At 33.4% G+C, this 21,903-nt stretch overlaps 1 protein-coding gene across 3 annotated transcripts in view; it reads left to right on the top strand.

Annotated features, from left to right (window-relative positions):
* Positions 1 to 21,903, top strand: part of LOC143193163 (death-associated inhibitor of apoptosis 2) — a 56,444-nt gene that overhangs the window by 3,811 nt on the left and 30,730 nt on the right. For all 3 annotated transcript variants that reach the window (XM_076399187.1, XM_076399192.1, XM_076399177.1), the window contains one exon: positions 20 to 198. In XM_076399187.1, the coding sequence (XP_076255302.1) occupies positions 20 to 198 (179 nt within the window). The remainder of the gene's footprint in view (positions 1 to 19; positions 199 to 21,903) is intronic.

Below are 21,903 nucleotides of genomic sequence, written 5' to 3' on the forward strand. Positions count from 1 at the left end.
GCATGATTTTATTGTATAGGTGTTGGTGACCAAGTGAGATGTTTTCATTGTGATGGTGGCTTAAGACATTGGGATCCTGATGATGATCCCTGGACTGAACACGCTCGCTGGTTTCCCAGTTGTTCGTTCATTAAATTGGTGAAGGGGCAAGAATTTATATCGGCATGTGCTTTAGATAATACAGACCAAACCAACATGGTAAGTTTATAATATTTATTTTACTTACTGGTGTAGAATCCATTATTTTCCGTAAATATTTAAAATATTAGGACAGATTGTAAATACGGGATTCTTTGAATCTGTCAGACAAAATAAAGTGCCAACACTCTGAGGATATTGATTTAATGATGACATTTCGTGGTGTAATATTGCTACTGCATTTGTTTGAATTTTTAATATAATATTGAGTCAGTTTTATGGCTTTTTGATTTTTTTATATTTTGTTTATTTTGTTATGTATGTATTTTGTTATTGTTTATTAGTAATCGTTTACATAATCATATCTGATGTATACAATAATTTTGATTGATGAATATACCACGTCTGTAAATCTTCCATTTCTTTACATCATTTTTCAATATAAACGTATTTATTTTCAAAAGGAATAAAAAGTAAAACAGTTTGTTTATATGACGTAAATAGTTTCTAGATGTCATCTCAAGTGGATCTGATGTAAATACATACACGGATCTAGTGCTTTTGTTATGATGTTGCCTAAACAATATTTTTTTTTACATTATTGCGTATGATACTTTTGATTTTATATATTTATATATACGTACTGACATTTTCATATTGAATTATTAAGAGTTCTTTTGTTGCTTATGTGTATTTATAAATCTGACAGAACCAATGATCTGCTTTTCGGATTAGTCAAGATGATTCGTGGGATTATTTTCGTCCCTCGGATTTGGTGAATAACTGAAGCGCAATTTTTTTCTTGTTATTGGCGAACAGAGGTGTGGGATGCGGAGGGTCTTTTTTAAATTATTTACGACTGTTGGATGCAAGCGTATATCGTTAGAAAAACGGGTATATGGAAATGACTAAATAGGGATAATGGGGAGGATTAATTACCTTAGTTATCAGGCACTAACTCAGGTATTTGTGATTGTGTTGGAATGTTCCACGGGTGTGGGTAATCTCAGACACTCCCTTATGACAACACCTTCATTCTCTGAACATCTTAGTTGATAAATAACATTTCGCCAACAGTTTATTACCACACACAGTTTCAGTTTTCTGAAATATTGACAGAACTATTCTTTTGTTTTGATTCACATTGAAAGTGATGCCTTCTTGATCTGGTTTCATTATGTTATGTTATGTCATGTATCTTATATATACCAACTATTTGTTATTTTGTTTGTAAAGGAAATCAAAAGAGACTACTAGCAGCGCTGTTCAATTATCAAACTTTTTATGGGCTATTTTATGTTTCAATTATATACTAGATCGATTTTACTTGTACATACAGAGAGGTGGATAACACTAACATATCTTATTTCATTTAGAATATTTCATAGTTGTATAGTGGAATGCAATTTTAGTTCTAATAGGATTTATATTTAGATGACTCGGCTTTGTCTCATTTGATGAATAATGGTTTTTACATTACCAAGATTTAATTTTAAGTGTTAGTCACAAAACTGTGCTTTTGTTTTATATCGAATGAAAAGTGTCGACCTTAATGCTTTTATCACTAAATGTTACTCTTTTCAAATAATAAGGATAATCGGTCTTTCATCTTGTAGATAGATGCAAAATATAATATTTTTTATCTTTTATGGAGTTGAGCCATATTTAAATTTTTATTAACGAATTTAGCAAGAGAAAGTTTGGTTTCATTCGGTATCGAATTAAAAGTTTTTTCTCTTCAATATTCTCATTTTACTGGTATTGTTGAGGTTCTTAATAGTTTCAGCTCTATATTTTACTGTTTAACACAACGCTTACATACTATGGTTAAACCCCAGGATCAGTTTTATTTTATTCGAACACTGTATTAGATCAATCAAAGTGAATTAATGATCTAATATACCGTACGATATCGCTTATTACTTTTGTATATGATATAGTGATATGAATCCTGAAAAAGAGAAATCATCATGTAGATTCAGTTTGATTCATCAGCCTAGTCTATTTGTTAATTTTTGTAGAAATAAATTTTAATAGATTAAGGTGAATTATTGATTTCGTGAGTATTTGATATTAATTTCCTGGTTGATGTCCTGTGTGTCATTAGTATATTTGTTGATTTTATTATATACTGTTATCATTGTTTGGACCCAGTTTTATTCATAATTGTTCAACCCATTTGTTAATTTTAACTGGTATTGATTTTAATGTCGTACCAGAGCATGTGCTTTATTAATTTTATGGGTGTTGTTTCCTTAAACCCAAACATCCGAGTTAAAAATATGGATATTCTAATTCTACTAATTGTTATTCCAGAATTCGACACGAAACCTTTCCTAAGAACACAAAACTTGACCAGAATCGGAAACAATACGCCGAGCTGCCCGTATTCTACGCCTATGGTACCGCTACTGGCGGCTAACGCTCATTTTTTACATTCCATTGTATTTATATACGTTCGTCGGCTTTTTCATCGCCAAATTTAGAAAAGCTCGTACCAAGAATGCGGGCGGCGTTGCCGATGGTACCCGATGGTACCACAGAAACTATTTTCAGCTCGGGTTATATAAAAAGCTGCTCTTCGGAGAACCGTCCGCTTGAGTTGGGTTTCTGTTGTACATTATAAAATGAGACATTCGTTTAGCTGGACAATTATGGTATTTAATAAAAACTTTTGTGTGAAGAAATCATTTGTGATTAAATATATTTTTTATTATCTTTAGTGGTTTAATAATTTGCCAGTGGGCAATAAATCCCTGAAATAGTTATTATGAACGTGCCATGTAGAAGATCTTTTCAGTAAACAGTCCCTGTGTCTTATCTAGCGTTGGTAACTATCGACTGAAAACAGTCGATAGTCGCAAAACAATCGAAACAGTCGATAGTCAAAAAACTAGCGACTGAAAATAGTAAGTACTAAATATTTATCTGGCAGATGAGATTCAATAGCAACCCTGAGATAGCTCGGTTAGCTCTGACCCTTTAGCATTTAGGTCTTTATTTATGTGGTTTACCAATGTATTTTGTTACAGTGCCATGCTTATTATGAAACCCAAATTGATGTTCTGAAACACTGGACATATGTAGACTTTAGAATAAGTCTAATTAATTAAGATAATATTTTATACAGAAGATTGCTTAATGAAGTGATTTTCTACATACCATGTATATATAATATAGACAGAAGAAGTACTTATTGCCAATAGGGCAGATTGTGGAATCACGAAGAGTAATAAAAAAAATGTTCTGAAATAGTATTTCTAATTTCAATCATTGTATTAGGATGATAGGATGGGTTTAAATACATTTTTAAGTAACTAGAGAAAATAAGCTAGGCCAGCCTTTTGCTTATTGTTCCTAGCCCAATTATTATGATTATTTTGAACAGGTTGGTTATGCTGATTTCTTTTGAGTTTTATTGTTGTTTTCAATCATAATAGTCGGTGTCTCCTAATAGTGTCAAGTTAATTATGTTGTTATGCAGAGAAGGGCGCTTACCTTTGGTGAAAAGTTTAGTATTACTAATGATCTGAAATAATTCTGCCATATAGTTTTTTACTCCATATTTTAAAGCCTATAGTGTGGGAGGTTTCGTTTCTTTGTTCATTGGCAATATGTTAGTTCACCAGTAGAGACATATTGTATGTTTAAATATAAAAATGTTTGTACCAATTTTGTATAAGAAATATGGTTGTTATTTAAGATAATTGGTACGAGGTGGGACGTGATGTTCTATTTTGAAGTTGACATGACTAATTTAATTAGCCCGATTACTTGTCTCTTTAATTGCTTAAACGGGTGGTACGGATAAGCCCCCGCGTTTTTTTTCTTTAATATAGATGGTGGATTTAATTTTTTATTTTTTAAAAATTCATTTATACTCGCCCTAACACAGTTGTGTTATTTAGCGGCTAAGAGCTGGGTTTGTGCCTTTATTGTGACAGAAGTAGATCTTGTGTTTTATTCAAAGTATTCTTAACCCAACGGTTTTAAGCAGTAGCGTTCTTCCTTTTAAGTTCAAAATTATTTGTGAGATGACTTATACATGTTTTAATCATGCCTCCTCGATCGATATAAGTATTAATCAACAGGAGGAATGTCTGGTGGATACGGCGAATCGGATGGGATTTCCCATTTCAGTGCTTCTGTGTAGGTTTTTACGGATTTTGCAAAGTATTATCGAGTCAATCTTCTAATTGTTGTATGACGATCTCCGGCTATGATTTTCTTCTATTTGAGTATTGTTTTTAAATCTTTAAAACGATTAAAGTGAACTTTTCTGACAATTAAAGTCGACAATCTACGTGGAACACTCGAAACTTTCACAATATGATGTTTTACATCAGACAAGTTACTTTTTAATTATTTTTGTAATTCTCTGCCTACAACCGAGAGACTAATAATATAGTACTCCTAAAACACTTTTCAGTTACTCTAATTTAGTTTGGTTCGTTGTTTTGTTTTATTCATTTTATTTTACTTGTCGAAAAATAGATTTGATATGCATGGTTCCAGCAGTTCTAAGTATGAGGTTTGAGGTTAAAGGAAGCTGTACTGTTTAAATATAGCGCGTTCTGTTGGCGCCATTTATTTATGGCGGACTGAATTGGGAACTGCACCTTTCGCTGAGATTCTGCGAGAAGCTCTTGAAGAGCCGACGAGTGATTAAGAGCCAGTATTAAATTGTTTTTAAAATTTCGATAGAAGTTTAAACTTTTGTCGGAAATAATTAAGTTGATGGAAAAAATCGATGGTGGGGAGGTATCTTTACAGTGTGCAATTTACTGTTTGCAGCCAGAAATTCAATTATTAATTTCTGGACCAGATACGACATGATTGCAGTAATGGTTTAATTATTAAAAGTTTCTTTTATGAATTTTCTCGGTGAGTAAGTGAGTTTCTGGACTCTGATACTAATGGCAGTCTTCTTTCTCGTCTTTAAAATTTTTATTCTTTTAAAAGCAATATCCGCAAGTTCCATTTGACCTCTTCGATACTTTTCAGACTTTCAGAACAGTTTTTTTAAATAATTGTATTAAATTATGTTTGTATTGAAAAACTACTTACTGTTATTATACATATCATATGTTTGATCTCTGATAGAGGTAACATCAAGCTGATCTTGATTGTCACCCGCCGGTTTTTTTCCACGAAACCAAGATCATATTTTTTATTTTTTTGTGACAGCATTGTGTCTCTTTTTAACTAGAATAAAATGAGAAGGAAAATATTGTCTGATTCTAAAACGAATTTACAAATTGCGGTAGGCAATACTTTAAACATCTTAATGATGTATGTACAAAAAACTTTGGATAGACTATATGTGCATATGGTATCCAGTAACAAGAAGAGCAATCTGCATATAATTCAACGGTTTCCAAAGTATTGGGAGTGCTGATACTACCGAAATAGTATTCTCTATAGACACTTGGGTTGATCAATGGACACTATTAACCAGACCATTAAAAACCTTGCCCATAGTCATAAACAGAGAATTCTTGACCATGCCAGTGTTGAGACAGTTCAAGACAAGACACCTCGGACACAACAACTCAAGAGGACTAAGAAACCTTTTGAGCTAGTCTATTATCCTGTTAGTGCAAAAGCACAGCACAGCGTTAGAATACGCGTTAATATTAATCTGAACAATTTAGTGGAACCTAAGAGATTATAATGTGAATATCTTTAGTTTTCTTAGTAATTTAGGACTGTAGTAAAACACATTTTTTGACACAATTAGTTTTTTGATTATAGCGACCCTCCAACTTTTCGATACCATTTTTGTAGTACGATTTGTCCTTTGCTTCAAAATAGACCTCAGTTTCGGCGATCACCTCTTCATTTGACGAAAAATTCTTCCCTGCGAGCATTCTTTTGAGATTTGAGAATAGAAAATAGTCACTAGAGGCCAGATGTGGAGAATACGGTGGATGAGGGAGCAATTCCAAGCCAAATGTATGGATTTTTGCCATCGTTTTCACTGACTTGTGACATGGTGCATTGTGTTGGTGAATCAGCACTTTCTTTTTCTTCAAATACGGCTGTTTTTCGACCTTCAAACGGTCCAATAACGCTATGCAATAGTCGCCGTTGATGGTTCTTCCTTTTTCAACGTAGTCAATGAAAATTACTCCATGCGCATCCCAAAATACAGACGCCAAAAGCTTGCCAGCCGACTGTAGCGTTTTCGCACGATTTGGAGCGGGTTCATCGTGTGTAGTTCACTCGGATGACTGTCGATTGGACTGGAGTGAAATCATTGAGAATAATGATCTTCAAACACTGCTCCGAATCATCAACTCATCGTTGTTTTTGGTCAAAAGTGAGCTCGCGCGGCACGCACTTTGCACAGAGCTTTCTCATGCCCAAATATTCGTGAATGATATGTACTTTCAGTTGATATCTTTAGAGTGTCTGCTATTTCTTTCAATTTCAATTTACGGTCATTCAAAATCATTTTGTGCATTTTTTTCCATCTATGTGTCACACCGGGGAATTTTCAATTGACCTGTTAGGAAGTCATTATGCAAATTGTAATTTTTAGTAATATTTCATTTTCATTGATGATACAAAGGTATTGTGTGTTCGACAAGTTCCGAATGACATTAATTCATCGATGATTTGGTATGTTTTTGGGTTAACTATTGTGTTTCACGATGACAATACAAAACATATTTTTAGTGGAAAATTATTGGAACTTTGTTCATTTGTCATGCATTCAACACAAAGCGATGCAACGCAACGATTGGCTTTTTAAATTAGCACTTTAAATATAGCCTCGGATTGCATTCGCTCGCTTTGTTAACAGCAAGAGAAATTCAATTTAACTGATAATTTACGTATAAATATTAGTTTAGACTAAACGTTCGTCTTTTGTTCGGCTAATTTTTTTTGAATATATTTTTTATTATGTGTATTCGCCCCCTTTTCTGGGTAAATAAATTCGGACTTTTATTTGCTTTTGCATTGTACCCATTTATTAAACTTGAAGCTATATGTCTCACAACATTTACGGATTCAATGTTATTTATTATTCAAAAAAATTTCTTTTTCATGCACTGTGTGGATCAAAATTAATGATAATCTCAAGGTGCAGTCTCTGGTGGATACGGGGATACATTATCTTCTCTACTTTTCTAACCATTTTTTTATGTTGAGTAACATGAGGTTTAGCAACAGGTTGTTTATAAGTTATATCAAACAAGTATTAGGAATTGGTCATTTGATAAGGGATGGTCAAGCATTGTGGGGTTTGCAACATTAACGAAACATTTTTCTCTGTTTGCATGTAATATGAAAATGTATGTAAAACGGCTTTTATCATTCATCCGAACAAAGAACAGTTAATTGTTATTTTTCTTGTTAAAATGTTGAAGATGCTGCAAACAATTAACGATATTTAAAAATACTACTATTTTCTCATATAAAATATGATTAAGAAGTTTCGTCAAATTCAGTGTACAAGCAAAAGTGCAAGCCTCTCAGTTTACTTCCATTGAAAAAAAAATTATTCGTACTTATTTCTAATTCCTTAAAGATTCTAAAGCGTGCTAAATAACTACTGGTGGTTGCTATTTTTCAACGGCCTAAGGCAAGGTATATGTGATAATACACCTATTATGTATTGCAATTCAATTATCGATATAGACTAATGAAACACCTACTATTAAAAGTACAATTGGTTAAGTCACATATTGGTTAAATAATGCTACTTCACATTGTTATACGTTGTGACAATCGTTTATACGATAGAACCGAATCCTTTGGAAAATAATTCATTCTATTTCAACCCCTCACATCCTCCAAAACAACTTTTGTTCTGTTTTTGCATCTAAACAAATTACTGATGACCGATTGCAATTTCATTGCAAATAGAATATGGCGATGTTAATTTGTCGAAAGGAGGTTTATAGTGAATCTCCTTTATCCACAACACAAACATGAGTGGTACAGTGCTTTCAAAATCTGTTGGTGTAATGGAAAATATATTCGGCTAGATATCAATTTTTTCTGCACTCTACCAAAAAATATGGATTCGTAGAAAAAGATCTCTTGGATGTTGCATTTAAAATCCTACAAAACTATCGTTCTGAGCGAATTTCTGGTTAAAAGCTCAATAAATTCCATCGGACATCTACCATATTCACCAGATATGGATTCGGGTGACTTATTTCCCTTTCACTCGCAAAATTATATTTACACAAGTTATTTGATACCATTTTGTGTTTTATTCACCAATTCTCGGTATCATCAGCGTTTTCATTTATGCAAATAAGTGCAGTGATGAAAAGTCCTAAGGTTAGTTACCGTTTAGCAACTTCTTGTATAAGTATACAACGCGTACTTTCAACTATTCCGAGTCTATTTTCTTTTATTGACTTTATTTACATAACGAACTGGGGGAAAATAATTTCGTTTTTATTTTCACGTTTTTTAAAATATATTTATATAAATTTCAAGCAAGGTCGATGATCTTTTTCCTCTTTTTTGATAAGCCCATAATCCTGGCACCATAGAACTTGATTGAGTGCTAGTGGAAAAAGTAGATCGAGTGATTTTCATAAACAACTATTTGAAGCCGATTACAACATTAAGAGAGTTTTGTAGAGATCAGATAGAAAAGAAGTTGAATGAGGCAGGGTCCGGACTATACAATGGATGCTGAATCATTAGGGATAGGCGTGGTCTATTGTTGGGAATAAAGTTATATAAAAAAATAAAGTACGACTATGAAACCAATATTATTTAATTCCAATTTTGGAAGCGCAACGCATTTTGACTAGCTAAAAATTGACGCCACTACCTAGAATGTTCTGTGGACTGTTACTTTTCAAGCACGTATCTTTTAGTCCATCTCTTCGGGAAAGTATTTTTCTCCAATCTTATTGTATATTAACTTCTTTGTTTAAATTTTTTGTTTTCTGCTTCCTATGTTATTTATTGGTTTTGATTTAAATCAGTGTCTCCTTTGAAGGTCATTTTAGGTTAACTGGAGTAATGAAAGTTAAAATTGAGGCAAAAAGTTTTGTTATAAATCTACTTTTATAAAAAAATTGATATGCCATTGATGTAAGATGTTTGTTAGCATACACCGTTGATCTTCTGAAACATAAAGAAGCAAATTTAAATACATCAAATGACATTTTCACAATATTTCTGGAATTAATTTTTCATTTAACATTTTTGACATTTACAAAGCTTACAAAAATATATATAAATAAAATGACGAAGGTGCTCGGATCAAATTTCTCCCAGGTCCTAATTCCAGATTATGAATGAAACGTTTTTCAATCGTTTGTTTGTTTTGTTTATCTGACGGATACTCTTTTCAGTTTGTTGAATCAATTTCACAAGGGGACATACTCATAGGGACGCCTAGCATAAAATTTGATATTTCCACGTTGCCAGTTCTTGTAAATTATATGTATATTGCAAGAATGTCTTCAGAATATCCTTGGAATTAACAAACTAACTTAAAATTTATGTTTAACTTCAAGCTCAAATTTTGATAGATTTATTGGTACAAATTTCATATGAGATATTGTAAAAGTGATATCAAGGACTTCTTATAAAAATGTTTAATTACAGACAGGGCCAACGAAAGCCAACGAATAGGTTTGTTGGGATATTTCTAGTTCTGTTTGGACGGTTTAATGACGGCCAAGGAAGATTTGTTGGCATTCGCTTGCAATCCGTACAGTGTCGGTAACATCAAAAGAGATGAATGGAATCGACGAATTCGGTGTGGACGATTGGTCCAAATGCAATTTGTATGTTTCATCAAAGGCCATTGAATGTTCGGTATCCAACGCCCAATCTCATTCGCTGTCCTTCGTTGGTCCGGTCTGTACGCAGTTAGTAATATTATCTAATAAAATAAAAATTCTTCATAATTTCAAATACCAGACTCTGATAAGATAATTTTCCTTAACGATGTCGGGCGGCGACATAAATATCAATATTTTACAAAAAATTTATCGATATTTTTAAGAAAGAATAAAAATATTAATACATGGAATTTTTTGTTTCAACTTTTTGTTTTGTTAAATGTTCTCTTTTTGTCATTTCTTCTATGTGCTTGGATCTTTATTTATCTTGGATTTTAAGAGTTTATTCAAAAATATTCGATTTTGTTTTTGTCCTAATAGTGGCAAGTTAATTATGTTGTTATGCAGAGAAGGGCCCTTGTTTCTTTAATTGCTTAAATGGATAAGTATGGGTAGGATAAAAACGCCTTCATTCTTTTAAGTAATAATAAGTAATAAGCCTTCACTTATATAGACATATCGATATTTTTTCGGAATCTCTAATCTTTTATATATAACCCAGATAAATCAACTGTCATAGCGATATCGATATATATTATATAACAATGGGTATACGTCGAAACATATATATATGTTTATATTGTTTTAGGCGACGGTTTCTTAATGCCTTGTCACAATAGTTTGATAACATTGTATTTAATTTATTTTTAAATTATTTAATTTAACGTTATATTTATTTTTTAAAATTAAAGATTTCCTAGAATGATAAGTTGAAATAAATCTAATCAATAGATATACCAAATTAGATTCAGATATATCAACGATCTGAAAATGTATTTTATTATGTAGATCCATATAAACATCCCCAAAAAACACTTAACCTTCATCCACTTACAAAAATGCTATGCGTTATGTTAAAACAAAGGGAAGTGATAAAATTGTATATATATATATATATGTATATATATATATATATATATATATATATATATATATATATATATATATATATGTATATATGATATATGAGATATATGAGATAAATACCAATGTTGTCCCAATGTAAGTCCAATTAATAAAATGGCACTAGATTAATTTTTCTATTTCCGCAAGACAATACTGCATCTTAATTTTTATATTTGAAAATCATACAGTCTGAGTAAACTGGATCCATATATCCAACAGCAACGACTTGGTAATTAGACCTAAAATTAGCTTGGCCTCTAGAATTTGTATTATTTATGTTATATATACATGTCATATAGAAAATCACTTCATTAAGTGATCCCATGTACAAAATACTATTTTAATTAATTTGTCTTATTTCAAAGCTTATTCTAAAGTCTATATATGTCCAGTAATCAGATCGGATGGTGTTAGATGTTTTAGTCTACGCACTTCACTGCCACATCGCATATTTAGCTGATTAGCGAGTACATTGGGATGCACTGAGACTCCTTCGAAGTACTTCATACAAACACGTTGAATTACACTCATTATTGGTTCTAGAGGAATATCACGTTGTATCGCTTCATTTGAAATATATTACGGAGCATCGACAATGGCGCGCAACACTTTATTTTGGAACCGTTGTATGATGGATATATTCGACTAACGGTTCCCCGTAGTTGAATTCCATATGACCAAATAGGCTTGAGTATAGATTTATACAATATCTTGCTCTCTAATGATAAGTTAGATTTGAGCCCGATAAGCCAATACATTTGGTAGAGTTTAAGTCCAAATTGTTTCCGTTTGGCGAGTAAGCGCTTCTTCCAAGTTAAGCGTCGATCTAGGTGCATACCACGATATTTAGCATCCTCTGCATGCAGCAGTTGGCAACTATTGATATAAATTGGTGAACATGTTCTTTTACGCAGCGTAAAAGTTATTCGATTGGATTTTGTTTCGTTGGATTTTATACCTCAACTTTTTATCCACATTTGTGTTTCATTTAGGTGGGTTTGTAGATTCATTATTGGTATGGCTGGATCTTCATGAGAGGCTAAGACTTGCCACAGTGATTACTTTTGTGGTAGATAGATCAGCTGTACCTTGCGGAACTCCTGCATATATTGCATGTAATTCGGTATGTTAATCGTCTTGTTTTACAATAACGATCTGTCAGCTAAAATTTTAGTAGCTCATAATCCTGGTGAGGGGGACGTTTCTTTAACATAATTTTCATAATAATCATTCAAGATGAAAGTGTTATTTCGAAGGTAATAAATTACAACAATTAACTCCCAAAGAATCCCATTTATGGTTGAAAAAAATAGCTCATATTGGAATTATATAGAAATAAACCAATTTCTTTTATTGTATTAGGTCATTGTTACTTTCTGAATATTAAAATGCGATTAAATTAGTATGGGTAGGAATTCGTACATCTCCGTCTGTTATCGCTGAATACAACGCTAAAAGTGTCTCGATAGTTCTCAACGTTAATTTTAATTTTAATTTGTATTTAATAAGTTGCTAGTAAAATTTCCATCTTGTTTTTTTATATTATGGTTTATTTTGTGGTTATTATGGTGTAATAACAATATTCTTTTAATTGAATAAAACAAAACAATAATCAAATAAATCTAAAATCGATTTTAAACTGTCTGAGAACGACTCACTGTTCAAGGCGAGCTTTAAACTCAGAAGACAGAACAATCAAGCCAAGGATCACACTAAAATCGAAAGCTGGGAACCGTTTGAAAGAGAAAGTGTCAAATCTACTGACCTATTAAAGTACTGTACTTTAATTTCAAGGTTGCATTTACATTAATATTTAATTTTATAATATAATTAATAACGTAGTCCGGAGATAATAGATTGAAGGATGTTCCAATTGTGCAAATATTTATGATTTATAAGCGTCAATTGTTTTTTTAACCGATATGATAACATCAAGTTTATTGGGCTTGGTAATTACTTTGATATTGTTAAACAATAGATCTCAATATATCAATCGTTCTTAGAACCATAACTAAATTATCTTGTCACGTAACACGTCTATTGATCTCATGTCATTTTTTGCATTTGCATTTCATCGTCTTTAATATAATATATTTAATTTGTTACATTATATTCTTATACTACAACAATGCATGAAATAATACGTTTAGGTATTGATGGAGTATGGGGTATTCGATTGAGAATCGACAATAGACTTGTTGGGATAAGTTATTGGATCTGGTTAGAGCCTCCTTTTTACCAACTAGGGTTTATCTGGACTGGAGGTTAATAGATTGTTCTTCAGTTGATTTGAAAGACCATGGCGGGTCCTTATAGGGGTCAGATGACTACAGTCATATATGTATATGGTAACTTCCTGCTCCAGCATATCCCAGTTACCTAGTTTAATATTTTAGGGTTGATTATATGACTCAGTGGAAATTATATAAAATATTGTGAAATACTAATAGATAAAACGGATGGCAGCGGTGTTACCTGAAGACGAGGCTTGGCCAGTCGATCGTGGCACATGTGTCTTGAACTATGGTCAGTGACTGAATGATTGATAAACTTCTCGGGGCTGCCAGATATTCGTAATAGTTGGCGGTGCTGGCACCCCGCCCGTGTTCAACATCTGGGATTGATTATATTTCTGGGTACTTTGTTGACCGTTATTACACGATGTAAAATTCGATATGATCCTCAAGATCGCTACAATGTTTTAAATATGATAATTTTGATATTGATAATAAAGAATACAATGAAGAGGTAAAATTAGTTACAAATATAAAAAACGGTGAATATAGAATGATAATCTGTATGGAATTAAATAAAGGGATGTTCAAGTAAGAATCAAACAATGAAGTTTTACTGGATATTCTTTTGAGAATTGAGGGGGACACTTGTTTGATGTTTGTAGATAAAATGATAGGAATGATAAATGGTTTGTTGGAGACCTAACAGGTCAATTGAAAAGTCCTGAGAAGCCTGACACATAGATGGCGCTACTAGAATTAAATCCATATGCTTTTTAGTTAGCCCTAACCCTCAAAAGATGCGTGTATAAATTTGACAGCTGACATCATTCGTTTGTGAATTATAGAATTTTGAGTGAAGCAACTTTGTTATTGTGAAAAAAAATGGAAAAAAATTTCGCGTGTTGATAAAATATTGCTTTTTGAAGGGAAATAGTACAGTTGAAGCAAAAACTTGAGGCTTCATGCCGAGTTTCCGGACACTGCCCCAGGAGAATCAACTATCAAGGTATGCTAAGTTTAGACGTGGTGAAATGAGCACCGATGACGGTGAATGCAAAAGAGGTTGTTAGCGACGAAAACATTTAAAAAATCCACAAAATGATTTTGATTAACCGTAAATTGAAATTGAATGAAATAGCAGACACTAAAAATATCAACTGAATGTGTAGGTCATATCATTCACGAATGTTTGGGTGTGAGAGAGCTCTGTGCAAAGTGGGTGCTCACTTTTGACCAAAATCAACGACGATTTGATGATTCGAAGCAGTGTTTGTACATGATCAAGTGTAATAAATCCGAGTTTTTTGCGTCAATATGTAACAATGGATGAAACATGGCTCCATTATTTCACTCCGCAGTCCAATCGACGGTCATCCGAGTAGACTGCATACGGTGAACCCGCTCCAAAACGTAGGAAAACGCAACAGTCGGCTGGCAGGTTATGGCGTCTGTATTTTGGGATGCGCATGGAATAATTTTCATTGATTACCTTGAAAAAGGAAGGACCATCAACAGCGACTATTACATAGCGTTATTGGACCACAGAAAAAGAAAGTGCTACTTCACCAAGACAATGCACAGTGTCACAAGTCAGTGAAAACGATGGCAAAATCCCTGCATTGGGTTTCGAATTGCTTTCTCATCCACCGTATTCTCCAGATCTGGCCCCCAGCGACTATTTCCTGTTCTCAGATCTTAAAAGAATGCTCGCACGGAAGAAATTTTCGTCGAATGAAGAGATGATCGCCGAAACTGAGCAAAGGACAATTCGTACTACAAAAATGGTATCGAAAGGTTGGAGTGTCGCTATAATCAGTGTATCATCCTTGAAGGGAATTATGTTGTATAAAAAAAATAACTTTGCCAAAAGATGTGTTTTACAATGGTAGGTCGGGGACTTTTCATTTGACCTGTTATAACATTAACCTAAAAATGACTTCTTAACCGCGACACTCGTGAGCATCAACGCATGATCCGTTAAGCTAATTTGGATTAAACGCGCCCGTGCAGTTCTGGCCAATCAACACGCACGCCGTGGTCCATTTACTGTCGTTTTGATGTCAGTAATCGAAATAATAACACCGCTCCCTCGTAATCTAATTGTTATTGTAACGTCATCCGAATTTATAAACAAACCCATTATAACGTTAAACTTCCTGGAACAACAACGAATACGAATTCCGTAACACTGATTCACCCACGTCGGTCGGGAAATCGTCGAATCGTATTGTTTCCGATGATGTGGCGTGAAAATATGCCTCAGGTGTGTCGGAAAATACGCGTCCGCCCGTCATCTACCCAGTATCTTGTCCATTTCCCTGCTCGCCGAGTCCATCCGTCAGCCTTGAGTGGCGGCGACGAAATAGCGTGGCGGAGAGGAAAACGAGACGACGAGGCCAGTTCTTGAATGGGAACGAAACAATGAGTCATCAGGCGGTGACGGTTCAACACGAGTATAATTAGTGATCGGGCTCGCAATGACCTTTTTTGTTGTGTACGAGATAGCGGCTAAAAGTTGACTGCGTCCTTTATATATCGCCTCGAATTACAGAATGGGAAACGTTTAACTGGCGTTTTCTCTTTGTTCATATCAAATATTAGCCGTCTTAACATCCGTTTGTTGATTGTACTGTTTTATATCTGTATAAATACCATTGTGATATTAAGTTTGTTCTGTTTCTGTATTTTTTCTTCTGTTGTTTGTAATAAGGTTCAAAGGACGTTAAACATCATAACTAAATTAAATCTTATCGTTTTGTTTTAATCTTAAGATGTTATGGGCACCAGGGTGTCGACCACCGATATTTCATTATATCGATTTTTTGGAAAAAATATATAAGTAATTAAATGGTTTTCTTATAATGTTTAAAAAATATGTTTAATTTTCTTGAAAAAATATCGATATATCGATATTTTTTCGGCATCCCTAAGATGCACTTAGTGTTAAAAAGAAACAAAATCGAAAGAAACAAAATCAAAACAATCGATTTTCCAGTTGGAAACGGTATTACATGCTTTAAACAGTTTCACAGACTCACACCACATAATCCCGAACGAACAATTCGGTTTCCGTGCCAAACACTCAAGCCTTCATCAAGCTGCTCGCGTCCCAGGAACCATCCACCAGGCATTAAGAAAAGATCGCAAAGCTGGAGCCATCTTTTTAGATGTTTCCAAAGCTTTCGATCAAGTATGGCACAGCTGGACATACGGGCATACAACTATATGGCATACTTGGACGGTAGATCTTTTAAGTGAGGATCGGTGACGTACTCGAAAACAGATCTCCGCAGGAGTCTCGCAAGGTGTTCCACTAGCCCCTGCCCTATTCAACCTTTATATGGCTGACTTCCCACTCTACAAACATTCCCACACAGCATTTTATGCAGATGATACAGCTTTCTTTACCACTGCTTACAGTCTCGACGTCATCCGCGACAGACTTCAAGTCCAACTGAACCAGGCGATTACGTGGTACAAGTTCTAGCGGCTGCATATAAACCCGAGTAAAACTCAGATCATACGTTCCACCGCAGGAAGGATTTCCACGCTTATCGCCTCCAAATCGATAAAGTCCCTATCCCCTGGCTCCAGAAGCTATCATTTCTCGGTCTCCAGTTCGACCCAAGAAGTCCGCGAGTTGCTCAATGCTCCATGGTTTATGAGGAACATCAACACTCAACTTGAATCACTGGAATCGTACATTCGTGAAGATTTTCGTGTCTCCTAGATTATTCGTTATTAAAAAATTAAGAAGAGGTAGTGCACCAATTAATGTCCTGCAATCATTTCTTGAATAAACAACCGACAGTTCAGTTCGTAATCGTTCTTTGTCAACTGAGGAACAAAATGATCATATATAAAGATCGAATCATTTAATACACTCATTGATATGGTTTCTATATTCATACACAACATTAATAGTCCGTATATTAATATTCCAACGGGTTGGAGCGCCTTGAGGGATCCTTCTGTTCACAGTTTTGTTCAACATTTCTGGTCGTTGGGGTGAATTTTTAAAAAAGCCAGGAATGTCTTGCAGATTTCCAAAAAATACACGTACTTGCTTATTTGTGGAAGCAGATTTAAACATAATCAAATTTAATTGGTGCACATAATAGTGTACATAGTGGGCAAAGGGATATATTTTTTAAATTAATGCTCGAATGTCGGCCCATCACCGCTGCTCCATCATCTTAAGGCTTTGTGCGATCATTTGGATGAAGATTGAACTAAAGGATCTAGGATAAAGGAAGGTGTTTTTGCACCATATTTTTGAGCAATTAAGTAGTTCCAAAAACACTCAATTGATTCATCATCGCGAACATATCTAGAATTAACTACCAGTTGAGATTTCGTTGTTTCGTCCGCGATGATCGCCAAAAATGAAGAATGATTAAATTCCTCAACTATTTGTTAACGACAATCTTCAAGCATATACTCTAACTGATCGTTCTGTGTTTCTTTGGAGGTGCCTTTAAATACTGAAACATTTGACATATTTTCTTTCTTTGACATATTTTCATTATGTCCCTGCATATGTATCCAATACGCAGAATCTAATTGAGCCATAATATTAGTTGACCCTAGTAATGCAAATTCTATACAATTATGAAGATGGATTTTAGAGTTTTTAATTTTCTTTTATACTTTGTTCTTGTTCATTATATGGAAAAATCAGAACGTAGGTTTGTGATATTTTTATCTCTTTTTCGCAATAATTATAGCAGAATAATAACTTAATATTTATCAACAGTTTAAAATGTTACCAAATTACTATTTATAAGTCATAATTTCTTCTATTTGTTTCATGTGTTCCATTTTGGCAAATTATCTACTTAGTTTCACTTTATCTACATATGTTCATTACTTTATTTATGTATTAATATAATTTTTATGTTTTTTACACATTTTTTAACCTATAATATATACTGATACTAGCGACCCGCCCCGGCTTTGCACGGGTGCAATGCTGATACTAAATTAAATACACTACAGAAAAAATATGAACGTTGTATATAAAAACATAGCGGCCCGCTCCGACTTTGCACGGGCATAAAATATATATGCCTATGTCACTCAATGAAAACATGATTAAAATCGATCCAGTATTTTTGGTTCATTCATTACTGCCCTTGGCCTGCACGCATTAAATTTGGAGTAAAACAATTCCTCTTCTCCTATACTTACTATGAAGATTTCCTGCTCTCTTTGGAATATCTAAATTCATACAATTTTTATTACATTACACATTTTTAAACGCAAATTTTAAATTTGTAATATCTCCGAAAATATTTGTTTAATTTACATGCTGTAAGGAACCATATTGATCTATATTAATTGCACACTGTATTTAAGGTACTTAATTCGATAAGGATTAATGCCGTATTGCTTAAAATAGCTTCGTAAATAAGCCATTTTCTCACGTAAAAAGTAAACAATAAAAATGGTTAATGTGGGTTATCCCTAAAAGATAAACATATACCATCGCGGACTTTTTTGTAGACCTTTTTATGGTGTACAATACTGTAGTACATTAATTTGATCTAACTCGTAGGGTTAGGCAGCGTTTTTGCTAATTGCTAAATAAGCCTAAAAAAATAGGTTAATTTACGACATCACGTTAGAAACCTCTAAAATTAGCAATGTTGCCTTAGTATATTATGCATGTATTATACATATAAATCTTCCTCTTGAATCATTCTATCTATTGAAAAAAAACCACATCAAAATCCGTTGCGTAGTTTTAAAGATTTAAGCGCACATAGGGATATAGGGACAGAAAAGGCGACTTTGTTTTATACTATGTAGTGAAGCAATAAATTGAATAAGCCGGCTTGGTAGCGCAGTGGTAAAGGCGATAGAACGGTCCTCATACTGTTGCGATAGCCGTGGGTTCGAATCCTGCTGGGGCATGGTCGTAAATTTAAGTTTGTGATTGTTTAACATTTGTGATTGTCCTTAGGCAAGAGTGCAAAATCCGACAAAGAAAGTAATTCCAGTCACGCCAGTAACCAGGCTGGGTAAGACCGGATGTCTTCTGGGATTATTTCTAAAGTGGGTCGCTCGCTAGTCGGTAGGCATAATGCCGAGGAACGTGGTTCGGAGCCAAAATTAATTGAGTGATGTTTATATTGTGAATCTGAAAAAGCTGTTTGCGAAAATCTAAATACCTAATAAACATTGTGTAAGCCAGATGATTGAGTAAATCTAGTAGCCCCATTTTAAATGACCATATATAACTTTTTATTATAATACATTCTAAATGTCTACTTAATGACATCTGTTGTTTTATGGCTTGTATTCAGATTTAATTTTGGCACATTGCCAGTTCTTATAAATTATATGTATATTTCAAGAATATAATTATAATATAGAGAATATATTTTCTTAAATTTGAAAATGAACCTAAAATATCCCTGTAAATTCAGGTTCGAGCATTATTAATAAGTTTATTGGTACGAATGCTTTTAATATTCTGTAATAAGTAGTATCAAGATGTGAGACTATAAATATCCGAGAAACGTTTTTAATTTTAATATATTTTTTATTAGAGGAAAAGATTAAAAGACAATAATATGTACGATAACAAATACAATTTATTTATTTATGTATAAACATTAGAATAACAAACTATATATCTTATCTTGATATATTGTTATTATTATTATAACGTATTAGATACGATAAATTTATAGTTAAAGCTTTCACACTATCCAAAAACTTAATTCTAACTTCTTTAAGTACTAGATTATGGAGGATGTTATAAGAATAAGTACTTCGTTTTCACATATAAATATAAACAATTACTATAGTTAATGTGTTGAATCGCTCGAAACAAGTAAAATTAGAATTTGAACTAGAAGACTAGCAACATTTTCAACGTCTTTCAACTTTTCTTTTACGAAAATTTAGCTAAAGGTTTTTTGTTATTAACGTTTTTTTAAGCATGTTACCTCAGATTTAATTTAATCTTGGATTTATTGTTAACGCATAATCACTGTAACTTATTTTTCGGTAGATATGAAAAAATCCAGGGATGGAGGGGCCACATTGAAACCTATCCCTCCCCCAGTTCGACATTTCAATGTCGACAACATTTTAAAAGATTTTAATGTTAATGGGAACTTTTGGCCAGACATTGTGAAACCAGCCTACTCTGATTTACCATGACTATCTCTGCGGAATTTGTTAAATTACATCGTTCAGTACACTTTTTAAGGTACAGAAATGAATACACTTTAGAGCTTTATAAATACAATTCATCACTGTGTAAATCGATATTGTATTGGCCGTTGAAGAGCTATTAACAAAGAACAAAAACTGGAACAGTTTGTTATCCTTGCTACTGCAATTTTATTTGATGTCAGTTGGATCTTTAACCTTTGTTTACACGCTATTTTAAGTTACATGCATCACATAAACGCGTCGTGATTGTACAAATACAATTACACTGCCATCGTTATTTTCTTTGGAAATAAGCGCAAAGGTCTTGTTTACTGATGATTATATGTTTAATGGGAATGGTTTATTGTCTGTTTGCCCGGGTATTATGACTTTATCTCTGTTCGCATTTTTTAAATTCTACACAAAGTGAGATGCCGTGGGATGTATTGATTGGCCAGAAATTCATTTCGTTTTATTCCAACTGATATTTTCTTTCAACGAATTAGATCCCCCAACGGCCAAAAGTTCCCACTCTGTGGCAATAACAAATCACATACCTCGGATTTCATTTCTGCTGTCTAATATGCGTATCAAGAGCACAGTTCCCTCTGCTGTCCGTTTTCCTGTATGGTTCGAAATTGGTTTCGATACTTAAAACCTACGAGACCTGCACATCTTCCAAAACAGAATGTTGAAGATGATTCTAAATGGTCCGTGATACGTCAGAAACAACCAAATACAGCGAGAAACGCGCGTGTCACTAATTTTAACTCAAACATTGAAAAGTTCTTCCAGCATCAATAATATATTAATTAATTCCATTTCGATTATGCAGTTGTATACCAATTTGTAATTAAGAAAGGCTTTTCATGTCGTTACTAAGTTCCGAAAATTAAAAACCCTTTGCCCATCATTTGGGTTTCCTACCATAATCGTCATCCAAATCGATAAGTTGTATATTGCAAGAGTGAATAGTAACACTCAAAAACTAGCAGGAATATTGTACGATGTACTGATCGGCCAAAAATTAATTACGTTTTAATAATTTTAATTAATCACACTATTTCCATTTCATACTTACCTTACCAACGTATAAATTTGGTTTGGAATGGAAATTGGTATACTATTATTTATTTCATTACAAATATAACAAAACTGATGACTGAATTTACTACCGTACTGCAATAAAACATCTCAAAACATGATATTTTACATTAATAATAATATCACAATATAAAGAAAGGATAAAATTTCCGTTATAATTCTCTAATTCTTTTATTATGGCCACCTGATCTCGGTAATGCTGTACCTCATGCTTGGTGTAATACGAGCCGAGTAGGATAAGGTCAGTGTGGATACAGATATGTGTGATGGGGAGGAGAGAGGAGGATGCTCAAAACTTAAAAATGTAGAATATAAGAAATGTAAAATATCACTTGTATCACTGGAAAGAACTAACTGTTCCTTTTTATGGTATTTTTTAAATTCACCAGATGAAATACAGAAATACAAAGGAAGAAAGTATCAACTGCGACTGTATACTAGTGAAACTATTATCGTTTAATTCGCCAATTCTATTATACGTCTTCCAAACTTTAACATAGTTTTACATCTGTAAGCTTGGAGAT

This window comes from Rhynchophorus ferrugineus, unplaced genomic scaffold, assembly GCF_030347505.1.
Source record: "Rhynchophorus ferrugineus isolate W39M unplaced genomic scaffold, kcgeb_rfMv2 rfM1, whole genome shotgun sequence".
NCBI classification, from domain to species: Eukaryota; Metazoa; Arthropoda; class Insecta; order Coleoptera; family Curculionidae; genus Rhynchophorus; species Rhynchophorus ferrugineus.